Source organism: Gadus morhua, chromosome 22, assembly GCF_902167405.1.
Source record: "Gadus morhua chromosome 22, gadMor3.0, whole genome shotgun sequence".
In the NCBI taxonomy this organism is placed as follows: Eukaryota; Metazoa; Chordata; class Actinopteri; order Gadiformes; family Gadidae; genus Gadus; species Gadus morhua.
This window is the reverse complement of record NC_044069.1, coordinates 4,042,126-4,063,151: the sequence shown is the minus strand read 5'-3', so window position 1 is coordinate 4,063,151 and position 21,026 is coordinate 4,042,126. Positions and strand designations below refer to the sequence as shown.

The following is a 21,026-nucleotide window of genomic DNA, read 5'->3' as shown; positions in this document are numbered from 1 at the left end:
GCAGCTCTGTGGAAGACAAGGACGGTCGCCAGGGAGACGAGTCGGATGTGGAGGGAAGAGCATGGGAGGGGAGGGGAGAGCATGGGAGGGGAGAGGGAGGGGAGGGAAGGGAAGAGGAGGGGAGGGAAGAGGAGAGGAGGGAAGAGAAGTGAAGATGAGGGAAGGGGAGGGACGAAGAGGAGAGGGAAGGGAAAGGGTGACGTGTCGTGGAAACGGCCGCAGTGAGCAGACAGAGCACCTGGTGGAGGGATGGTGAACCCCACCCTCTGGTACGAGCACCTGGTGGAGGGATGGTGAACCCCACCCTCTGGTACGAGCACCTGGTGGAGGGATGGTGAACACCACCCTCTGGTACGAGCACCTGGTGGAGGGATGGTGAACACCACCCTCTGGTACGAGCACCTGGTGGAGGGATGGTGAACACCACCCTCTGGTACGAGCTGAGAATAATACAGTGCTCTCTTTCAGATCCACCACAGAGTTGAAGAAACGTGTGTTTACTTAAGTTTGTATTACTCCTAATTTATACCAAGGGAGATCGAAATTGGAAATACGTGTATGAATATATATCCAATTTTCATTATCCGATCCAATTTCTGCTTGTAACTTCGTCCCGGCCTCAGTACAACGTGGCTGACTCATTAAAGGGGTAAACTATTATGCTTTAAAGCAACATGATACCAAACAGAACGTTTTTTTGAAAGACGCTGAAATTGGTTTTTGCAGAACTTAACAGTGTGAGAACAATAAGGGGTATTATCAACATGCAGGCATGTAACCTGACTCTACTAGTACCCCTAAATGCGATTATTGTTACCTGAAAGAAGCATGATAGGGGATCTTTAAACCAGATTGCGTCGAGGGGAGAACTGTAGTAAGAAACCGACACTCACAGGCTGTAGAAAAACAAGGTTTTATTACAAAAGACTTCATATTTACACCCGCGGGGGGCTCAGCCCAGGAAGCCCACCTTCTGCCTCTTCTGGCCCAGGGCCTCCTCCTGGCTCAGCAGCGCCTTCAGGGGCCCGTGGAGGGCCCGGCCCACACGCTTACCGGCCTGGGGGGGACACACACACACACACACACACAGGCACGCACAACGGAGACACACAGGCGCGCACACACAACAGAGACACACACACACACACACACAGGCACGCACAACAGAGACACACAGGCGCACACACAACAGAGACACACACACACACACACAACAGAGACACACACACACACACAGGGACGCACAACAGAAACACACACACACACACACAGGCACGCACAACAGAGACACACAGGCGCACGCACAACAGAGACACACAAACACACACACACACACACACACACACACACAGGCACGCACAACAGAGACACACAGGCGCACGCACAACAGAGACACACACACACACAGGCACGCACAACAGAGACACACAGGCGCACACACAACAGAGACACACACACACACACACACAGCGCGCACAACAGAGACACACACACACAGGGACGCACAACAGAGACACACACACACAGGGACGCACAACAGAAACACACACACACAAAACAGAAACACACACACACAAAACAGAAACACACACACACACGCAAAACAGAAACACACAACAGAAACACACACACACACACGTCAGCCAACTGGCCTCCGAAACATGCCCTCACCAAATCTAATCAGAATTCCTCCTCTTCCTGAGTTTTATTAAGTATTTCCTTTTAACCATCAGGTGTTGAGGTTGATCGGTCGTTAAAAAAAACTTTTACAGAAGTTATCTTTACGCTTGTGGCCACTGACCGTGTCCACCCGTACGGAGGACCTACTCCCATTTGTGATGTCACAGGCTCTTTTAAGATCCATCTGAGGCCACTTGTGACATCACAAGCGGCTAGGTTCTCAGGCCTTGTGAGGACTAATTTAACGTCACACCTGGCGGTCAAATATCTACACATCTGGAGAGGAGGAGGAGGAAGGAGAGAGGAAGAGGAGGAGGAGGAAGGAGAGAGGAAGAGGAGGAGGAAGGAGAGAGGAAGAGGAGGAGGAAGGAGAGAGGAAGGAGAGGAAGAGGAGAAAGGAGAGAGGATGAGGAGGAGGAAGGCGAGAGGAAGAGGAGAGAGGAGAGAGCAAGGGGAGGAGGAGGAAGGAGAGAGGACGAGGAGGAGGAGAAGGAGAGGAGAAAGGAAGAGGAGGAGGAAGAAGAGGAAGGAGAGAGGAAGAGGAGGAGGAGGAGGAAGGGGAGAGCAAGAGGAGGAGGAAGGAGAAAGAAAGAGGAAGGAGAGGAAGAGGAGGAAGAAGGAGAGGAGGAGGAGAGAGGAACAGGAGGAGGAAGGAGAAAGAAAGAGGGACACACGGGGAAGGGTGGCGCCCCGGGGTCGTGACCTCTCACCTCGGTCATCTCGAAGATGCTCTCGGGGTCCAGGCTGCCCCCGCCCACCTTCCTCATGCACGTGCACGTGCCCGCGGGCGTGACCGCCATGATGAGGCTGGCCACCGAGCACGCCTTCTCCTGCAGCGTGGCGTCGACCACGTGCCTGGGGCCCACCTACACACACACGCACACACGCACACACGCACACGCACACGCACACACACACACACACACACACACACACACACACACACACACACACACACAGTTGACCTTTTAGTACAACAGTATTATTACAGTGAAGGAGTCTATAGATCTGTATAACAGTATACAGTACATATAATACAGTAATACAGTGAAGGGGTCTATACAGTGCTGACTTTAGTACTACTGTGTGACAGTGATATGCAGTACTATGTTGTAGTACTACAGTATTAGAGTGATATGCAGTACTATGTTATAGTACTACAGTATTACAGTGATATGCAGTACTGTGTTGTAGTACTACAGTAACAGTGATATGCAGTACTATGTTGTAGTGCTACAGTATTACAGTGATATGCAGTACTGTGTTGTAGTACTATGTTGTAGTACTACAGTATTACAGTGATATGCAGTACTGTGTTGTAGTACTACAGTATTACAGTGATATGCAGTACTGTGTTGTAGTACTACAGTATTACAGTGATATGCAGTACTGTGTTGTAGTGCTACAGTATTACAGTGATATGCAGTACTGTGTTGTAGTACTACAGTATTACAGTGATATGCAGTACTGTGTTGTAGTACTACAGTATTACAGTGATATGCAGTACTGTGTTGTAGTACTACAGTATTACAGTGATATGCAGTACTGTGTTGTAGTACTACAGTATTACAGTGATATGCAGTACTGTGTTGTAGTACTACAGTATTACAGTGATGTGCAGTACTGTGTTGTAGTACTACAGTATTACAGTGATATGCAGTACTGTGTTGTAGTGCTACAGTATTACTGTGTTGTAGTACTACAGTATGACAGTGACGTGCAGTACTGTGTTGCAGTGCTACAGTATTACTGTGTTGCAGTACTACAGTATTACAGTGACGTGCAGTACTGTGTTGTAGTACTACAGTATTACTGTGTTGTAGTACTACAGTATTACAGTGACGTGCAGTACTGTGTTGCAGTGGGTCCGACCTTGCACAGCGTGACGATGCAGGGCACGTTGTCCACGCTGAGCCTCACACAGTCGTACGGGTCGTCTGACAGCTCGATCTCCGTCACCCCGTCCTCCCCCTCTGTGATCAGCACTTTGGGGATCCTGACCAATCACGGGACAGGAGGAGACAATCGAGGTTAGCGGTGATGTAGTCGTTGATACTCTACAATAAACATGTTTTTTATTAAACACAAGGGAGCTCATTTAATTTCTGAGCTACGCTTGGTTAGTCCCAGCGTAGAAATTCAGTCCAGAAAAAACTTTCATGCAAATAGTTTGAAATGAAATTCCTTATTTATTTATCAAGTGGATATGATTGCAACGGGACGTGCATCCTGGCTTGAGAGGAGGTTCAACGGAATGAACTTCTGGAGGTCCACCAGAGGCCTGTCCATCAGAAGCGCCCGTCCGCGATGGTTCTGACGGTTCCAGTGACCTCCCACCAGTAACACCAGTGGAACACCAGCGGTGTACTCACTTGGTGTTGAACAGCGCTGCCTTTATCGCTATGGAGATGCCGTCGTAGAGGTTTCCGTCGCACTGGAGGAGCTGTGGACGGAGAAACAACACTGTCACTATGGCAACCACACCACTCCATGGCAACCATGACACACCATCGTAATCGTAACACACCATACTGTAGCACACACACCATAATAACCCTAAGAAACCATAGCAACCAGAGCGTACTGCAACATACACACCATAGCAACCAGACCACATTGTAGAATACACACCAAAGCAACCCTTAGATACCATAGCAACCAGACGACACTGTAGCATACACACCATAGCAACCCTTAGATACCATAGCAACCAGATCACACTGTAGCATACACACCATAGCTACCCTTAGAAACCATAGCAACCAGAGCGTACTGCGACATACACACCATAGCAACCAGACCACATTGTAGCATACACACCAAAGCAACCCTTAGATACCATAGCAACTAGACCACACTGTAGCATACACACCATAGCAACCCTTAGATACCATAGCAACCAGAGCGTATTGCAACATACACACCATAGCAACCAGACCACACTAGCATACCCACCATAGCAACCCTTAGATACCATAGCAACCAGACCACACTGCAGCATACACACCATAGCAACCCTTAGATACCATAGCAACCAGACCACACTGTAACATACACACCGTAGCAACCAAAAACCACCATAGCAACCACACCATTCTGTTACATACACACTAAAGCAACCATAAGCGTCCAGACCGGAGCTCCACCACCGGTAGGAGACCAGCGGTGAACAATAACACACGGTGGGCGTCGTCAGGGCAACCCACCAGCACGTCGACGTAGAGCAGCCAGCAGTGCTCCCCCGGGCTGATGCACAGGCTGGCCAGGTCCACGCTGCGCTTGTTGTTGAACACCCGGTACAGCGTGTTGGTGAGCTCCATGCCCAGCTCCTCCCCCCCGCGACCTTCGAACTCCGGGGTGGCGTTCGCCGAGCTGAGGGGGGAGAGGGGGTCGATGGTGTGTTGTTAGGAGACGCCAGGGTGACGGAAGTGGTGAGTAGATGTCGTTTATTTAAAACGTTGGTCCGATACCGCCACCTGGTGGTCAATATGGCGTCAGGACAAGACGGAGACTGAACGGTGATATTCCGTAGAAGTGAGGGTCAACGAGCAGGCTTAGCAAAAAAACATGCTGGCTTGGGTAGCAATAACTTGGGAGGGCTTTTAAATACCTAAACCTGAAGTGATGACGCTGTAATAAACCCATTATTCAGATTAAAACGTTCAGCGGTTTCTTTGCTCACCAATCGACGAAGAACTCCATGTATCCCTCTGCCGGCTGCGCGGGTCTGGGCTTCCCCATCTCCGCCTTGATCCCCACCAGCACCGCGGTGTGACCCTGGACAGCAGACCGCGTGGATTAATGTTTTATACCATTCATGTTCTTTGTTTATACTCATGTATTGCATCCAAAGCGCCTTTGAGTATATTGAAAAGCACAAAAAAATCATTACAACTACTAATAGATACCATACATAATGTGTATGTGGCAATAAAAAGGTCCAAATAATCGCACATAACTCAATGATTCCACGCAATATAAATATAGAATGACAAACATACCCTCTGCAACCTGCCGCACAATCAATTCATAAACTTACAGACAAGAATCACATAAAGCGCTACACTAATTTAACGTATTATTTTATTGATACTACTGTATGTGGCCTTAAAGGCACAAAAAAAATCACATAATAATAGTAACTAAATTATCCCACGACATCTATTAAATATAGAATGACATCAGAATCAGAGGTACGTTTATTACAACTTATTGTCACACAACTTATAAAATTCTTAGGCTTGGTTCCTCAACAGCAACAAAATAGCAACAGTATAAGTATATTAAAAAAATGATAAGTAAAAATAAAGTAGCAGCATCAATAGATCACAATAATAAATAATAAAATAAAGTAAGTAAAGCAACGTGCCGCACGATCATAACATAAACTTAAAGAAAACAATCATATAAATGAAGGATGAATGTTTAATGCCATACCAGTGTGACTTTGGCCGAGCCGTCCGTGTTGGACACCACGTCCGTCTCTATCTCCATGTGTCTGTAGTCCTCACAGCTCCGGCCGTCCACCCGGAGGTCATCCTGGGGGAAACAGAAACCAGAGACATCAGCCGAATGTGAGGTGTTGGACTTCACAACACACTGAAGGCCTCAGACCTCTGGACAGAAGAGATAGTTAGAAATATATTGTTAGAGATATATAGTTGTTTCTCTTTCTTATGACAAATTATAAGTGGTTTTGGATAAAAACGTCTGCTAAATGCCCTGAATGTAAATGTTCATCACTTAACAACACACTGAAGGCTTCAGACCTTTTGACAGAAAGTTGCCCCACCATGACCAATGTTGGCATGTCGGTGTAAAGAGGAGACCCAAACTGTCAAAAGGGAGAAGTATCGGTACGTTTATCATCATTAAACACAATCAAATAACTATTTTGTTCATGCACAGGCCAGTCCATGGAGGGTCTGCCTGCCACTAAGAGGTCTCAACACACACACACACACCACCCTGCTGATGTTAGTTCTGATCCATAACAGACCGTAGACCGAGACCCCGGACCACAGATCTTACCCGGGCTTGGAACACAACAACAATTCGTTGAAACAAACAAAGCTTTAACCATACGCACCCTGATGCCATGCAGGACGTACACCTTCTCAGCCTCACTCAGCTGAACGGTGGCCATGTTTACCGCGGGTTGGCAGGCTCGGCATGTGGGGCTGTCGCGCACGGGTGACGTCACAGCGCAGCCGCAGCTCAAGCTCCGTCCGCTCAAGTCTCACAAGCAATTTAAATACGTTATATATAATTCACCGGTTGTATAGAAACACAACCGTTTGGATGGGCAACTAATGAGTCGTCTTTAAAATATCAAATATCAATTTATTTTAACTCTTTTATGATTGTTTATGGTTTACCGTATAGGATATCGCCTACTTTATGTGCATTTTAAAATCCATGAATATGTGTCTACATCCAAATTTAAAACATCCATGTATTTGATGATAGTAGCTTTATGATGTAGCAGTTTATTTTAAAGGTCATATTTCACCAGGCCTGGAAAGGAGTGGTGTGGTTTGCGTGTTTGTGTGTATTAATATACTTTTTGCACAACCCTATAATTGCATGTTAAACTGAAGCTTACGACCCCTGATGAAACTACACCCGTTTGATTCCACATCGCAGGGTAGGGCGGGCCAGTGTCCACCGCCACGGACCCCGGATCAGATCCCTGCCCCTCCACAACACGAAGGCTGCGGTTCGGGGAGTGAATCGATTGACTCCAGATCGGATCTTAGCGGACCGGCCGGTTACGGCGCACAACTCGACGCAGAGAGGGAGACACGAAGCGTCGGGTACTTCCTGGTTCGCTACCCGGGCTGTCGTCACCAGCAGGGGGATCCGGGTTAGGGAATGAGTTCACATCCCCTTGGACATACTACCGAGATTTCCATATGAATGAAACAGCATAGCGTCGAAACCCGGGCTTGAAACCGTTCCATGTCGTGGCCCAGCGGGGCGGGACTCGATAGGTTAGAAGGTGTGCACAAACACACACAGGAGGGACTCGAGCTGAACGCAGGTCCACACACACACGCACACACCTTTTGGTGGCTTCGAGCCCACTGACTGATTAAGGATTGCTTGCAAAGTTTCTTCGACATACCAAGGAGTTTGAGGTACGTTTCTGAGATTTCCAATACTCTGATAACTAACGTGGAGCTGTATGACTGTGGTGTGGACGGGGACTCGACCCAACAACACGTCGCCCGAGGAAGGAAGGACTTTTGTTTCCTGTCTGCCCTCTTGGTTTTGTCAGTGATCTGGCCCCCCACACTGTCCTTGGCAACTGCTATCAGGTCTGCCAGGCTCATATACAATGCCTTCTATTTCTCAAACACAATACATGTGGAAACATGCAGCCCATTTGACCCTGCAAGATCAACACCTTGGACGCACGGGGAATATTTGTAGAAGGGGTTAGATTCGGTCTCCATTCAGGTTAATGTGTGTGAATCATGCTCGCTCCTGAAAGACCAGTTTTCCCTAATGCTCAGCGAAAGCTTCTTTTAACCCTTCCCCTGAATATGTCGTAACCACCACCGGTTTCCTCGATGTCGATCAGAGAGCAATGAAGTATTGTTTATGAATATTATAAATGTGAACTGTTAGTCTTCCTCCCCACTATGGAGCGTCTTGTTTTTCCCTGAGTCCTCCTACACTCCCTCTAACCGGACACAGTCCACCACAAACAAGTTAATACAACGCACTTCCTTGTGTGTAATACGTATGCGTAAGTGGTAAGGGTTAAAACCGTGAAAATAGTTGTTAAAATGTCTTGTTTTACTGAAATAAGTAAGTTGGCCTGAAAAAGTCCAGTTTGCCACCAAGACGTAGAATTGAATGCCGAATCTGCCCACATATTGCACCTCCTCTCCCCGTGTGCTGCGTGGGTCCGCGGGACCCGTTTCAACCCTCAGGTGTACCGCATGTTTCACGGGTCGAACCCCGCCCTCTCTGCCGTTTTTAGAGACATTAACTGCGAAATGTCCCATCATCACAGCCCCCTTAACAGATGGAGGGTGGGTGGGTGTATTATTTAAATGCCGGGTCATTTGTAGTCGAGAAAAGCGTTCTGCCACTCAGGGTATCACCTGAAGGAAGGGCGAAGCCCGGCCCTCAATATGATTCACCATCATCGCCTCGGCAACCGTTATTATAACCCAATTATAATTCGTCACTACGTGACACCAGGGTGGACGAGTTATACTACTTATACCTAGGGTTCACTTCATCATGTTTACTTTGAAATGTTCACAACTGCTGTACAACACCCCGTTTATCCCACTGTCAAGACATTCAGACTTTTTAAAAATGAACCAAATAATTAACCTTAAGGTCAATGTCTCTCGTTCTCTCCCACTTGCTCTCACCCTCCTCCTTTTCTTCATCTCACCTCTCCTCTCTCCCTTCTCACGTCTCCCCCACCATCTCTCCCTCCTCTCCCCCGCCATGTTCCTCCCTCCCTCCTCTGCCCACCTCAACCTCCATATGCACCCTCTCCTCTCCCCCTCTGTTTCTCCCTCACCATCTCTCCCTCCTCCCCTACCATCTCTCCCTCCTCACCATCACTCCTCTCTCCATCTCTCCCTCCTCACCATCTCTCCTCCCCCTCCTCCCCCACCAACTCTCCCTCCCTCACCTCTCTCCTTCCTCTCCCCCCCCCCCCCCCCCGTCAGTATGTGGGCGTGGCCTCCCCAGGTCTAGATCTCGATGAAGAACTCCTCCGCCTCCTCCCACCGCACGCGGGACATCGACTACCGCGCGGGCTACCTGCGCCCGGAGCACTGCGCCCCGCCCCCGCCCCGGGCCGGCTCCGGCGGGATGTGGTTCATCCGGGACGGCTGCGGCATCACATGCGGCGTGATCACCTGGATGCTGGTGCTCTACGCCCAGTTCGTGGTGGCCTTCGTCATGCTGCTGCCCGCCCGGAACCTCCTCTACAGCCTGGTGAACGGCGCCCTCTTCAACAGCCTGGCCGTGCTGGCGCTGGCCTCGCACGCGCGCGCCATGTGCACCGACCCGGTGGGTGACCTCGCACCCTTTTACCCGTAGAGCGCTCGTGGTCATGGCGCCCGTGCTGTACTGTCACGGTCACTGAATACGGCCTCACTTATACCGGCTGGTTAGTAGCTTAACTCTTATCCGCGCCCTCACAAATAAGAATCTCACCGGGTTACAGCTAGCAATGTAAGCAGTAACTCAACCCAGGTGGCTAGCAGTGAAGCAACTAGTCTGGGTGTGGTGTTGAAGGGGTGCAGTGATGACCCGACATTAAGCTAACCAGGTAACCAGCTATTACTAACTATTAAAGGGGTGATATCACGCCACCAGGTGTGAGTGGAATAACCTATTACAAGTCGTCTGTGTTTCGGTGGGCGTGGTTGTGTCCGATTTTCAAACAGCTAGAAATGGCTAATCACACTCACACCTGGGAGCGTGATATTACCCCTTTAATGATTAGTCAGTCTCTCTCTCTCTCTCTCTCTCAGGGATAAGCCTCTGACTGTCTATGTCTCTCTCCCCTCTCTCAGGGATAAGCCTCTGACTGTCTATGTCTCTCTCTCCAGGGGGCGGTGCCTAAGGGGAACGCCACCAAGGAGTTCATAGAGAGCCTGCAGCTGAAGCCGGGCCAGGTGGTCTACAAGTGCCCCAAGTGCTGCAGCATCAAGCCCGACCGCGCCCACCACTGCAGGTGAGGGCATCGGGGCTCCTGATTGGCTGATGCTGGGCTGGGGGGGAGGGCACCTTAGCTGTTGAGTGACCAATAGACTATGAGGAGACGCTGGGCTGTCGTCGGGAGGTGTCTCTCCCTCTCTCCCCCTTTCCCTCAACTCCCCTCCTCTCTCCCTTGCACTTCTTCTCGATTCTCTCCCCCTGCATTCCATTAGTCCTCTTCTCTCCCCTCCTTCCCGTAACTCCTCGTCTTTCCTAGACTCTCCTCCTCATCTTTCCTGAACTCTCCTCCTCTCCTTTCTCCCGTCCTCTTCTCTGTTCTCTCTCCTCCCCTCCCCTCCTTTCCAAAAGTCTCCCCCCTCTCCCCTCCCCTAACGTCCTCTCTTGCCCCTTTCCCATAGTGCTCTCTCCCCCCCCTCCCCTCCCCCCCTGTGTGTTTAGAGGTAACAGGGCGTATGTTCCCCCACTCCCTCTGGATCTCCTGGCTGGTAATAAGGAGATCCCTGGAGCTCTAGAACTCTCCCCGGGCCTGGAGAGAGCAGCAACACGAGTTCTATGAGGGCATGTCACCTGTAGTCCTATAGGAACGAGCATTCTCTAAACGTGTGTGTGTGTGTGTGTGTGTGTGTGTGTGTGTGTGTGTGTGTGTGTGTGTGTGTGTGTGTGTGTGTGTGTGTGTGTGTGTGTGTGTGTGTGTGTGTGTGTGTGTGTGTGTGTGTGTCCGTCCACAGTGTGTGCAAGCGCTGCATTAAGAAGATGGACCACCACTGCCCCTGGGTCAACAACTGTGTCGGAGAGAACAACCAGAAGTATTTTGTGCTCTTCACAGTGAGTGTGCGCGCGCACACACACACTGAAAAACACGTTGCCTGGCAACAGGTTAACACTGACCTCAAGCCACGGGGCCATCCCAGAATATGCTGATGTCTGACCTCTCCTCCTTTCAGATGTACATCGCCCTCATCTCGCTCCACGCCCTCCTCCTGGTGGCGTTCCACTTCCTCCTGTGCTACGAGTCCGACTGGACAAGTACGTCACTGTCGTCTCGCTTGACTTCTACTAAAACACTACAACGCTACAATAATATGAAAATACAAAGGAGTGTGTCCATATCAAGTCATAAACCACAAGTGAAGAGAGCAAGGTTTAGTGTGGCCTTATAAGGTCATAGGACATCAGATGAAGAAGTCTGTCAATACTGGGTCAACAGTTAGTAGGTTAGCTGGTGAGCTCCATCTACCAAGCAGTAGCATCCTCGCATCAATCCACCAAAACCTATAGAAAGTCTCCTAACACCACCATGTGACACTCTGTGACTCCTCCCTCTTTAGAATGCAGTAACTTCTCACCCCCGGCGACGGTCATCTTCCTCATCCTCCTCTGCTTCGAAGGCCTCCTCTTCCTCCTCTTCACCTCGGTCATGTTCGGCACGCAGGTGCACTCCATCTGCTCCGACGAGACGGTGAGTGTCGCCTCCTCCTCCTGGAGGAGCAGGTTGAACTGGTAACCCGAAGCTCGCTAGTTCGATGCTACTCGCTCAGGGAGCGGGTGGAGCCGGGGTTCGAACTAGCAACCTTCCGCTTACCAGTAAACCCGCTCTACCTCCCGAGCTCACTGCCGATCTCGGAAATACTTTTGACGTATCCTTTCAAGAAATGTGTCGGCTACGTCTGAACGCGTTAGGGTCAGTGAGCCGCCGTAGAGGTGTGGGACTCAGGAGTCCGTTTAACCCAGTTATTGTTGAACCAGCTAACTAGACCAGAGCATACCCAGCCCAGAGGGTTAAAGCCTCCTCTCTCTCTCTCTCCCTCTCCGTCCCCCAGGGCATCGAGCAGCTGAAGAAGGAGGAGAGACGCTGGGCCAAGCGTTCCCGCTGGATGAGCCTGAAAGTGGTCTTCGGTCACCCCTTCTCCATCTCCTGGCTCAGCCCCTTCGCCACGCCCGACCACGGCAAGGCCGACGCCTACCAGTACATCGTCTAGGAGTCGGGACCCCCAGGGAACGTCAATGTCGTCCCCCCCCCCCCCCCCCTCGTCCACCCACCCAGCAGGGGGTTAGGTCGCGCCCCGACTGTGGGACCTGCTGCTCAGGGGAGGGGGGGGGGGTGGTGTGAACTCGTGGTGTGCGAAGGGATTGGATGCGAGTGTTATCTGGACCAAGGCTGGAACTTTAAAGAGACACGGACTGCCTTCCTAAACCACCCCGTTATGATTTTCCTTCCTCTTTTCGTGCGTTCTATTCGTCGTCTTTCAAGGCCTTCTTAAGAGATTACGACTCGAGGAAATCTGGATTGTGTGTTTTTTGGTGAACTCCTCATTGACGTTTTGTATAATGCTTCGTGCTCATCTATATATATTTTTTACTCGGTGCAGAAATAACCTTTGCAGTACACTCAGCGTTCTCCAAATGATCCAACCCAGCAGTTGTGGATGTTTTGCGACGACACAAACCATTTTTCCAACAGCGCCTGAATTGTGTCTCCGAGGCGTTCTAGAATGTTGAACGACTGAAGAAGCTTCCAGTGGGTGTTCCAGAACGCCGGTTTCCGTGGGCGTCGTAGAATTTCGCCCAAAACAGTCTCGACGGTCGTAGGCTTCCGACAATCGCAGCTTTGACGCTGCCACCAGTTTTTTGGGTGTTGCTGTATTCGTTCGGCTGGAAGGCTTGCCATTACCTGATTGGACGGTGTGGACCTGTGTCGGGGAGGTTATCTCATGTTCGGCTGCTCCACCTTCTCACGCGCCGCGTCTGCTGTGGACTTTGGTCCGAGACGCTCCCTACTGCCAACCCCGCATCTCGCGCAGCGTTGTCCCTTATCGAGGTGATCAGATAGTCCACTCCTCCTGTTTGGTTTTCAAGTACAAAAAGCTGTGAGTTGTTTCGATAAAGCAGGTGGACCTTGATCTGACCGGCCTGGGCTCCACACATCGACGCCTCTGGTGCAGAAGGTCCCTGGGTTGACAAGCTCTCCTCTCGACCTCCTCCTCCACTCCCAGAGCGGGGTTTAAACCCCCGCCGGGACCTTTGGGCAAGGCAGCCGAGCTGCTAAAGTGTCAAACATAAAAGGAGGCGTTTGTGTGGGGATTGAACTGAGCACCGGACTGAAGGGACCAGGACTACCAAGGTGTACCTGAGGTGTACCTGAGGTGTACCTGAGGTGTACCTGAGGTGTACCTGGTGTTTTGGGTCGGTGCTCACCATGTGTCCAACAGCTGGTGGTTATTTTTGATACATCCACATACGTGTTTTTTAATTCGCTACTTGAAGAATCATGAACATGCCTTTTTAAAGTGTTGGGGTACATGAGATGATGTGGGCGTACGACAGTTTGTTCCGCTATGGTTAAATAGTTATTTTTAATGTGGATTTCTAAGCCAGCAGACCCACATTAACTCTTCACACTGGGAGGTTAATTAACAGAGATGAACCCTGACCTCAACCCTCGGTATAACACCATAGATCGTTAGCTGTCGTCATGGACAATCAGACGCACATCATGCTATCCCATAATATTCAACTCTAAGCACATGGGTGAAAACCTGCTAACTGTGGTAACGAAAAACAGTTTGACATGACACTATTTTCAGCTCCTCTGACTAGCCTCAGTTTGGATGATGGGTCTTCATCTAAATGTGTTGCCAAATGTGTATTATTACGTGAATCTGATTCAGTGTGAATCCAGCGGTTATTTCTGTTTAAAGGTAAATTCCGGGTGCCACTTATCTTTATCCTTGGACGATTTTATCAATGTGTTATTTTGTTAAACCTTGGCCCAAATGAAATAAAATGTATGAACAACCCTCCTATGAAACGTACCAGCTGTTATTAACCGATTGTTGTTGTGACATCACAAGTGGGAGAGTCCATCCTAGTGTTGCGATAGGGTGGATCCACCTACCAGTAGGAACGGTCCACTGTGACGGCAGCAGGGGGGGAGATGTGAGGCAACATCTGGATGGGCTCTCCCGTGACTAACCATCACAGCTGGAGGATAACAGGGGGGGGGGGGGGGGCGAGACCCCTCTCTAAAGGAGACGAAGAAGCGGGCGACACGCAGCGAGCACAGTTTCATCACTTTATTAAATGACACCATATCATACACAAAGTAGTGACATACACAACAGTGGTTTCTCTCTCCTCCTGCGCCCGTCGGTCGGCCCGGAGCGAGGCCTGAGCTACACAGCATCACAACGAACGAGACCCAGAGTCAAAACAACTAAATAATATCAAGTGTTGAAAAGTGTCGGCTAGGACCGACAGCGGCTTCACAGAGGTCCTCTGCACAGACGGGTCGGGTTTCTAGAAGATACGGTTTGAAACCACGGGCCAGAGTACAATCTCTGGGCCACGAGCATGTGCGCGCGCACACACGTACACGTGCTCGCTCGCACGTGCGCACTCACACGTGCATGCTCCGGGCACGGTGGCCCTAGCAGCGATGGCGGAGAGGAAACCACCGGGACGCGCCCCCGGGACCAGAAGAAGTACTTCATCCGGGGGTTCCCGACGAGCCTAGAGTACAGCCTGCTACTAACAGGGTACACTATAGTGCCTAGCGCCCACCCTCCCTCTATGACCCCACATGGCTTCTGACCCTTGACCCCCCACAGTCCCCGAACCATTAAGACCCAGGTTTAAGACGACCCATCGCCGCCAAGCGCTCTCCAGAATAAAATAACGTTTTATGTGAGGTAATGACGCGTTTCCTGTTTCTAGAAAACAGAAGGACCCACAGTGCCCCCCCCGAGAAGGACAGACAGACACCCACCCCGAGGGACAGACAGACACCCACCCCGAGGGACAGACAGACACCCACCCCGAGGGACAGACAGACACCCGCCCCGAGGGACAGACAGACGCCCGCTCCCGGGGGACAGACAGACACCCGCTCCCGGGGGACAGACAGACGCCCGGGCGGCAGAGAGGAGAGAGAGATCCTAACAGACATGGAGGGCGGGGGGGAGGAGGCAGACGGTGGAATGTCTCCTCTCCCACGGTTTCACCTTCTATTTACATTCTGCATCGCCATGGACACCGTGGAACCCAGGACGTATTTACAAAAAAAACTAAAACGCGCTTCAGTCATGATGCAATGAAAACATTGAAAAATAAAATAAAATAAAACGATATAAACAACGTATCGACAAGAGCACAAATTAAAAACCAGGTCCTATTTACACATGTGCAACGATGAGGGAGGGAGGGAGGGAGGGAGGAGAGAGAGAGGAGATGGCTTCTGGACTCCAGGAGGCAGAGGGGCGTTGGGTTCGCCCCCCCGGGGCGACGCGGCCGGGCGGGGTTCACACCGCTTCATAGCTCCGCACGGCTCCGGGTGCAACAACAATCAACCCGGCCCGCCCCGGGACGCGAAACCAACGCACCCACGCCGGGAAAGGGGTTGTTTGTTTTTAATTTCTTTTAGCGTTTCGTTTCTCGGCCGCACAAATCGGACAGGCCGATGGGGGGGGGGGGGGGGCAGGCATCGACTGACACGGGGGGAGATGGCAACGACCCTCGTGTGGAGCTCAGAGGCAGCGGACAGAAGGGCAGGGTCAAATAAAATAACAAAGTCAAAGAATCATATTCACCAACGGGGAGTCCTAAAATACTGGCAGCTTACATCGTAGTTTGGAATAAAACATAAATAACACAAACACACACGCACGCACACACACAAAAACACACACACACACACACACACACACACACACACACACACACACAGAGTGGCGGCAAGGGAGGGGTTGCGGGGAAACTTCAACATGACACGGTAACGGAAGTGTAAACAGATAAAAACAGAAGAGGTGGTTTTGGTCTGAAGTCCGACGCACACCGGGCCGACATGTGGGCCAATCACGTGAGAGGAAGCAGGAGAGAGATGTGGCTCGACCGGGAATGGATGGGGGGGGGGGGGGGGAGGGGCCAGTGAGCGGCCAATCGGGAACGCCGAACTATCAGGACTTCGGAACGTCGACTCCAGTCACGTACAAAAATAACGACAAAAAAAAAAAAAAAAAGCTAAATAAAATTCGCATGTTCGCCACAACAGTTTTAAAATTCTCCAATCAATAAATAAAAAAAGGACATGGTAATATTCTCCAGAGGACCGGCCCTCCGTCTTAGATCATATCCTAGCAGCTAGGAGACCAATCAAACACACCGCCATGTGCGCGGGTGTGTGTGTGTGTGTGTGTGTGTGTGTGTGTGTCTGTGTGTGTGTGTGTGTGTAGTGTACAAGTCTTGTAGTTTTACACCCTGTCATACAGCGAACAAGTGGTTATGTTCCATGTGTAGTGTGTTTGTGTGCGTGTAGTGTGTGGGTGTGTGTAGTAGAAATGGGAAGTACACAGTATGGGAAGGGGGAGAGATGAGGTGTGTGTAGTTCAAGTGTGTGTGCGTTTGTGTTTGCGTTGGGGGGGGGGGGGGGGGGGGGTTCAGATGCTGTTCAGGGATCCCGGTACGGAGCTGTGCTGAGACGAGTCGGAACCGGTTCCATCTGGAGCAGGAGAGACCAGAGAGAGAGAGAGAGACCAGAGAGAGAGACCAGAGAGAGACAGGCCCGTCAACAGGGAGTTCTGGTGCCATCGGACAACCTCAACAAGGAGGGGAACGAGTGAGTGTGTGTGAGAGTGTGAGTCTGTGTGTATAATAGTGTGTGTGTGTGTGTGCATAAGAGTGTGAGCGTTTCTGAATAACAGTGAGTGTGTATAAGGCTGTGAGTGTGTATAAGAGCATGAGTGTTTTGTGTATAGCAGTGAGTTTGTGTGAGTGAGTGAGTGTGTGTGTATCAGTGTGTGTGTGTATAAGGGTGTATAAGAGTGTGTTTGTTTTACAGTGTGTGTATTAGTGTGTGTCTATTACAGTGTGTATTACAGTGTGTGTATTAGTGTATAAGAGTGTGTGTGTGCATTACAGTGTGTGTATTAGAGTGTATTAGAGTGTGTATAATAGTGTGTATTGTGTGTGTGTGTGTGCGTATAAGAGTGTATTGGAATGTGTATTGTGTCTGTATTGTGTGTGTATAAGAGTGTATTAGAGTGCGTATTAGAGTGTATTGTGTGCGAGTGTATTAGTGTGTATTAGAGTGTGTGTTAGAGTGTGTATTGTGTGTGTGTGTATTAGTGTGTGTTAGAGTGTGTATTGTGTGTGTGTGTGTATTAGTGTGTGTTAGAGTGTGTATTAGAGTGTGTGTCAGAGTGTATTAGTGTGTGTTAGAGTGTGTATTAGAGTGTGTGTCAGAGTGTATTAGTGTGTATTAGAGTGTGTATAGTGTGTATAGTGTGTGTATAGTGTGTGTGTGTATTAGTGTGTGTTAGAGTGTGTATTAGTGTGTGTATTAGTGTGTGTCAGAGTGTGTATAGTGTGTGTGTGTATTAGTGTGTGTATTAGTGTGTGTTTGTGTATTATAGTGTGTATTAGTGTGTGTCAGAGTGTGTATAGAGTGTATCTAGTGTGTGTGTTCTGACCGGCGCTGCTGTAGTTGAAGAGGGGGGGGCAGTATTAGTGTGTTAGTGTGTGTATAGTGTGTGTGTGTGTATTAGTGTGTGTTAGTGTGTGTATAGAGTGTGTATAGTGTGTGTTCTGACCAGCGGTTCAGTAGTTGAAGAGGGGGGGCAGTATTAGTGTGTGTTAGAGTGTGTATAGTGTGTGTATAGTGCGTGTGTGTGTGTGTATAGTGTGTGTTAGTGTGTGTATAGAGTGTGTCTAGTGCGTGTTCTGACCGGCGCTGCTGTAGTTGAAGAGGGGGGGCAGGTCGCGGCCGCTGGGCAGCCGGGTGTTGGGCTGGCGCAGCTCGTCGAAGAAGGCGTGGCTGCAGGCCTCCAGGGGGGAGAAGCGCGTGGCGGGGGTGTACTCCAGCAGGCGGGAGCACAGCGCGATGGCCTCCGGGGGCGTCCGCGGCTTGAACACCTGACAGGGACGCAGGGCTGGGGTCACCAGGCTGGGGTCACCAGGCTGGGGTCACGCTACGAGGCTGGGGTCACCTAACGAGGCTAGGGTCACGCTACGAGGCTAGGGTCACGAGGCTAATGTCACGCTACGAGGCTAGGGTCACGCTACGAGGCTAACGTCACGCTACGAGGCTAGGGTCACGAGGCTAATGTCACGCTACGAGGCTAGGGTCACGAGGCTAGGGTCACGAGGCTAATGTCACGCTACGAGGCTAGGGTCACGCTACGAGGCTAACGTCACGCTACGAGGCTAGGGTCACGAGGCTAATGTCACGCTACGAGGCTAGGGTCACGAGGCTAGGGTCACGAGGCTAATGTTACGCTACAAGGCTAGGGTCACGCTACGAGGCTAACGTCACGCTACGAGGCTAGGGTCACGAGGCTCATGTCACGCTACGAGGCTAGGGTCACGAGGCTAATGTCACGCTACGAGGCTAGGGTCACGAGGCTAATGTCACGCTACGAGGCTAGGGTCACGAGGCTAATGTCACGCTACGAGGCTAGGGTTACGCTACAAGGCTAGCGTCACGCTACAAGGCTACAATACGCTACAAGGCTAGACTCACACTACAAGGCTACAACACGCTACAAAGCGACAACACGCTTTAAGGCTAGCGTCACGCTATGAAACGTCTTGAGTCACGACCAACGTTGAGTCACGACAAACGTTGAGTCACGACAAACGTTGAGTCACGACAAACGTTGAGTCACGACAAACGTTGAGTCACGGCAAACGTCCTGAGTCACGAAAAACGTCTAGCTTCACGATAAACGTCTAGAGTCACGATTTAAGTCTGGCGTTACGTTATTAAAGTCAAGATGTGATTCTAGCGTCACAGTGTTCACTCTAGTGTCACGGTATATAACGCTGGGGTCACGGTCGTGATTTAGTATCATCGGGAGGTCGTGGGGTCGTTACCTTGGTCCAGGGGTGGGCTTTGATCTGGGGGAACTTGAACTCTGTGTAGTTGGGGTTCATCTCTCTGATCTGCTCCCGGGTCGGGGTGCCCAGCACCTAATGGGGGGGGGGGGGGGGGGGGTACACCAAACATCAACAACACCAAAGGGTACGCAGTCTGTCTGCACAGGCTCGTTGGTAGAGGAACTCCCAAAAGGTCAAAGGTCAACCGGCCCCGTACCTTGATGATCTCCACCAGCTGGTCCACGCCGCTGTCGCCGGGGAAGATGGGTTGCCCCAGCAACAGCTCGGCCAGCACGCAGCCCGCCGACCAGATGTCGATGTTGGCCGTGTAGTCGGTGGCGCCAAAGATGAGCTCGGGGGCGCGGTAGTACCGGGAGCAGATGTACGACACGTTGGGCTCGCCGCGCACCAGCTGCTTGGCACTGGGGGGGGGTGTCGGGTTAGTTTCACTTTCAATCCTCAGAGTTTCAGTTTCAGTTTGAACCCTATGAGATTCAGTTTGAACCCCGAGAGATTCAGTTTGAACCCCGAGAGATTCAGTTTAAACCCCGAGAGATTCAGTTTAAATCCTGAGAGATTCCGTCTTTGGTTTGAATCCTGAGGGTTTCCCGTTAACTCAATTGCGACGGTCACCAAGCTGAGCCTCACAGTGACTTACAGTGGATTCTGATTAAGGATGTTATGCTAACCGGCCCCTGGTGGTTCATGAGCCATTGCAAGCCGTTTTCAAAATCTGCCCTTCCCTGTGCCTTCATGACAACAGGGAAGGCTCTTCACGCTAACACCTGGGGGTAACACAGGGGCTGTTTAAGGGAACCAACACGGGTCTGAATACACTGTAAGTCACTGTGAGGCTCGTTGAACGTCGTGATAAGAGTTAAAGTGAAACCCTCAGGATGGTGTTAACACAGGGTCCCAGTTTAGGAGCCTCCCAGTCTCCACCTCCCAGTCTCCCAGTCTCCACCTCCCAGTCTCCCAGTCTCGACCTCCCAGTCTCCCAGGCCGCCTCACCTGCCGAAGTCGCAGAGCTTGAGCACGGCTGTCTCGGGGTCCACCAGCAGGTTCTGGGGCTTGATGTCCCGGTGGCACACGCCCTGCGAGTGGATGTAGGCCAGGCTGCGGAACAGCTGGTACATGTACACCTGGAAGGGGGCAGCCCGCGGCGACCCGTCAGTAACCACGGCAACGCACGTCAACGGGAAACACGGCAACGCTCACAACACACTACAGTGCATTTAAAACAAAACATTGCGGTTGTGGGATGATAAAGAAGTTTGCATAATGCATCTTTAACATCAGTTTTTTCAAATCTTTTCACAAATACAACTTCTTAATAAATGTTTTTATTTTGTGTTCAGTCTGTCAAGTGCTATATAAATCAAATGTATTATTCTAGAAAATCACGTTGATTACAGCCTGATTCTGTTACAGGTGACCTTTTTGTTTTAGTCACATCGAGTCTTTAATTCGAGTTTTATTAAACGTTAACTGCAGACACGAATCCGTGGACATAGTTAACCATTTCTGCAAGTCATTCCCATCAGAGGAGTGTTTGTTAAGCGGATAAGGAATTTCGCCCACAAACATACACACACACACACCTCTAATCCACGGCCAGTAAGGCTAAGTCTCACTGGTCACTGAACCCCAGTAACCCCAGTGTGCAGACTGCAGCTCCTCACCTTGACGTAGATGATGGGAATGATGCTCTTGGCCTTGTTGAAGTGCCGCGCCACCCGGTAGACCGTCTCTGGCACGAAGTCCAGCACCAGGTTCAG

General features: G+C 50.6%; 3 protein-coding genes across 4 annotated transcripts; 1 reads left to right on the top strand and 2 right to left on the bottom strand.

Moving 5' to 3' along the window:
- Positions 1 to 894: 894 nt before the first annotated feature.
- exosc7 (exosome component 7) lies at positions 895 to 6,926 on the bottom strand. The gene is made up of 8 exons (XM_030347102.1): positions 6,770 to 6,926; positions 6,118 to 6,219; positions 5,363 to 5,457; positions 4,887 to 5,052; positions 4,053 to 4,123; positions 3,553 to 3,676; positions 2,391 to 2,546; positions 895 to 1,057 (listed from the first exon to the last, which is right to left on the bottom strand). The coding sequence occupies exons 1-8, from the start codon at positions 6,824 to 6,826 to the stop codon at positions 953 to 955; spliced, it is 876 nt and encodes a 291-aa protein (XP_030202962.1). The 5' UTR covers positions 6,827 to 6,926; the 3' UTR covers positions 895 to 952.
- A 503-nt stretch (positions 6,927 to 7,429) lies between these two features.
- zdhhc3b (zDHHC palmitoyltransferase 3b) lies at positions 7,430 to 14,188 on the top strand. 2 transcript variants are annotated; one of them, XR_003974542.1, is made up of 8 exons: positions 7,430 to 7,820; positions 9,381 to 9,726; positions 10,272 to 10,396; positions 11,109 to 11,205; positions 11,325 to 11,406; positions 11,709 to 11,839; positions 12,201 to 13,501; positions 13,535 to 14,188. XR_003974542.1 is itself a non-coding variant. In XM_030347101.1 (7 exons), the coding sequence occupies exons 2-7, from the start codon at positions 9,415 to 9,417 to the stop codon at positions 12,357 to 12,359; spliced, it is 906 nt and encodes a 301-aa protein (XP_030202961.1). In that variant the 5' UTR covers positions 7,430 to 7,820; positions 9,381 to 9,414; the 3' UTR covers positions 12,360 to 14,188. The 2 variants fall into 2 exon arrangements, 1 of the variants encoding a protein (XP_030202961.1); XM_030347101.1 differs by having other exon boundaries at positions 12,201 to 14,188.
- A 250-nt stretch (positions 14,189 to 14,438) lies between these two features.
- On the bottom strand, positions 14,439 to 21,026 carry LOC115535690 (glycogen synthase kinase-3 beta; the record flags this gene model as incomplete). The annotated part of the gene is given in 6 exon segments (XM_030347100.1): positions 14,439 to 16,873; positions 18,099 to 18,285; positions 19,246 to 19,341; positions 19,466 to 19,670; positions 20,260 to 20,390; positions 20,931 to 21,026. Coding segments are annotated over 6 exon segments (777 nt in total), but the record flags the coding sequence as incomplete, so codon positions are not given.

Bases quoted from the DNA above. Each gene is read 5' to 3' on its own strand.
- exosc7 (XM_030347102.1), bottom strand. From the start codon at position 6,826: ATGGCCACCGTTCAGCTGAGTGAGGCTGAGAAGGTGTACGTCCTGCAT. The intron at 6,220-6,769 runs GTGCGTATGGTT...TGTTTCCCCCAG, and splicing joins ACGTCCTGCATGGCATCAGG to GATGACCTCCGGGTGGACGG. The intron at 2,547-3,552 runs GTCGGACCCACT...GTGTGTGTGTAG, and splicing joins GCATCGTCACGCTGTGCAAG to GTGGGCCCCAGGCACGTGGT.
- zdhhc3b (XM_030347101.1), top strand. From the start codon at position 9,415: ATGAAGAACTCCTCCGCCTCCTCCCACCGCACGCGGGACATCGACTAC. The intron at 9,727-10,271 runs GTGGGTGACCTC...CTCTCTCTCCAG, and splicing joins GCGCCATGTGCACCGACCCG to GGGGCGGTGCCTAAGGGGAA. The intron at 11,206-11,324 runs GTGAGTGTGCGC...TCCTCCTTTCAG, and splicing joins AGTATTTTGTGCTCTTCACA to ATGTACATCGCCCTCATCTC.